General features: G+C 34.6%; 1 protein-coding gene across 1 annotated transcript; it reads right to left on the minus strand.

Annotated features, from left to right (window-relative positions):
* Positions 1-137: 137 nt before the first annotated feature.
* Positions 138-2125, minus strand: LOC110444247 (epidermal retinol dehydrogenase 2-like). Its single transcript, XM_021488640.1, has 4 exons — positions 1881-2125; positions 1339-1464; positions 655-760; positions 138-172 (listed from the first exon to the last, which is right to left on the minus strand). The coding sequence occupies exons 1-3, from the start codon at positions 2123-2125 to the stop codon at positions 664-666; spliced, it is 468 nt and encodes a 155-aa protein (XP_021344315.1). The 3' UTR covers positions 138-172; positions 655-663.
* Between the last annotated feature and the right edge of the window lie 183 nt (positions 2126-2308).

A 2308-nucleotide genomic window follows, 5' to 3' on the forward strand; every position in this document is an offset into this window, starting at 1 on the left:
TATTACTGAGTCATTAATACTGCATGAAGAGAAAGCTAGGCTACCAATAATATTACCGAGTTATATAAGGTGCAATACTCTAGGACCATAGTCAAATCTGGAAAAACAGTTCCATAATAATCTTTAAATATATTTACCTCTAGATTATCTGGATTTCACTAAACGATCCAAACTGTGAAAAAAAATATTCACAATGCAATATACAGTACAAATCACAGATTCAGCCACAAGCAGCCTTGGGGGGGCCTGTGTATAATTAAGCTAACCAGGCTTTTAACATTTGGGCAACTTATTTAATGTCAAGCTTTCTGATTGGTTATTTTTCTCATGATAGTTTGTAATCAGTGTTTTGATTGGTAAAATCAGCAAAAGTGACAACAAAGTATTATTTTCATATTATTACTGTACCAGCTCTTCCAGTTCAAAGGTTGGAATAGTTGATAATGAAATTCCAGGGGTGAATGAGTTAATGTAAATAATGATGTAACAACAGGGGGTAAACAATATTCAACTGACAAGATCAGATACACAGTTTGGTCTGTTTATACTCTCAGAGTAGATTCATTTCTTATAACAGTGAAAGTCAGTGCTAAATGATAGTTAAAAAAATGGTATTTGGTTTAAGTAACATGATGTCCACAAAATCCTATTTACCCCAGCTGTCTAATCTCGTTTCTCGCTGCGCCCTTTGAAGTCGTCCATTGAGTTGGAGGCACCAAAGTACCGACACAATATTGACAGCACTTTTGTGGGAATGATCCTGTAGAAAACAATCGGAGACTATTAAGTATAAACAAACGACAATTACTCTAGATGATTTGTCTTTTTTGACTTATACAAACTCCACACCCATAATAGGCAGATCACTTCAAAGGCAGGTACAAAAATGTGTTACGTAAAATGGGGAAAATTTGTAGTCTAGAGCTGAAAGTATATTTTGCGATTTGGTCAGTTCAGAAGCTTTCCAGAGTTTCTATAACCAGACGTTTAGTCTGCTCTAGAGCATAAACAAATTATTATTAACTTCTATAGCTTGCCAAGCTGTGTCAGTTTATTTCTAAACATTTTCTTCGGGTTGGTAAGTATGGATGTACATGTGTCAGTATAAGTAGATATTTGGAGTATTTTGAAGTACTTAAGATGAGTGAATTTGGACCGAATTCACATTTACAGTAACATTTACTGTTTTGTATGTCCATGTACATCATCAGTCGAGAGTGTCTTCCTTTGACTATCAGATTCATTTTTGACCCTTCTTTTACTTATCAGTTTCCAACTATACACCACACTATATATAAACAAGCTATAAATATTACATGAATTAGTACTGTACATTACCCTTTCAGTGCCATAAAGAAGTAGAGGGCGCGCGGCAGTATGATTACTTTCTGGTTACAGAGGACAGCGTCTACAATCCTGTTGGAAGCTTCTTCGGGTTTGAGGATTGGCAGCAACCACGGAACTCTAGAAAAACAGCAAACAGTTTTGATACTTCTATTTCTCTTAATCAGTAATTAAATATATCTTGAGATCACAATGTATAGTCAAACTCTACAAAATAATACACAATAATAATTGATGACGAAGACTACAATATATTGGTAGAGACATTATGAAATATTGAAAAAACAAAAACAAAAAAATACAAGGTATAATTACAATCTACATTATCTGTAAATATGTATTTGGGTGTGGATATTTTTGTACCATTTTAATTCACTGAACATGAAGTCTGTGATAATTTCCACACTGCAAAGATTTCTGCTTTTACTGTATTAATTTAACTATGAAATATTATAAATTGCTACAATTTATCAATTCAGTCTGCAAATTATTGATAAAGGTTTGAAAAATTGAAAGAATATAAAGACTCCAGTTACCTTGTCTTACAGCCTTCAAACATGCCCGTGGAAATATAGAAAGGGCAGACAACTGTGGTGTGGACGCCATCTTTTCCCAGCATTTCCAATTCAAACCTGAGAGACTCGTCGAAGCCGACGGCTCCAAATTTACTGGCACAGTAGTCACAGAGACCATTCACTCCCAGCAGACCCGCAGAACTGGCTACGTTCACAATGTGTCCATGGTTACGATCCATCATTACAGGTAGAAATGCTTTGCACATCTGAATTTATTTATTTTTTTAGTTTGAAACATGTTTGGCATGTACATTTACATATATATATATATTACACTTCATATTGAATTTTGAATGTGCAACCATGGAATATGAATTTAGTCAGTGTATCTAGATGTTGAAGGGACCAAACAATGGCTGTCATCGAATAGTTATCGCGCTGAAGCATGA

Source organism: Mizuhopecten yessoensis, unplaced genomic scaffold (assembly GCF_002113885.1).
Source record: "Mizuhopecten yessoensis strain PY_sf001 unplaced genomic scaffold, ASM211388v2 hete_36072072, whole genome shotgun sequence".
NCBI lineage: Eukaryota > Metazoa > Mollusca > Bivalvia > Pectinida > Pectinidae > Mizuhopecten > Mizuhopecten yessoensis.

Coding starts and splice junctions, on each gene's coding strand:
- LOC110444247 (XM_021488640.1), bottom strand. CDS start 2,125: ATGTGCAAAGCATTTCTACCTGTAATGATGGATCGTAACCATGGACAC. Junction 1,465..1,880: donor TTTGAAGGCTGTAAGACAAG/GTAACTGGAGTC, acceptor CTGTTTTTCTAG/AGTTCCGTGGTTGCTGCCAA. Junction 761..1,338: donor TTCTTTATGGCACTGAAAGG/GTAATGTACAGT, acceptor TGTTTTCTACAG/GATCATTCCCACAAAAGTGC.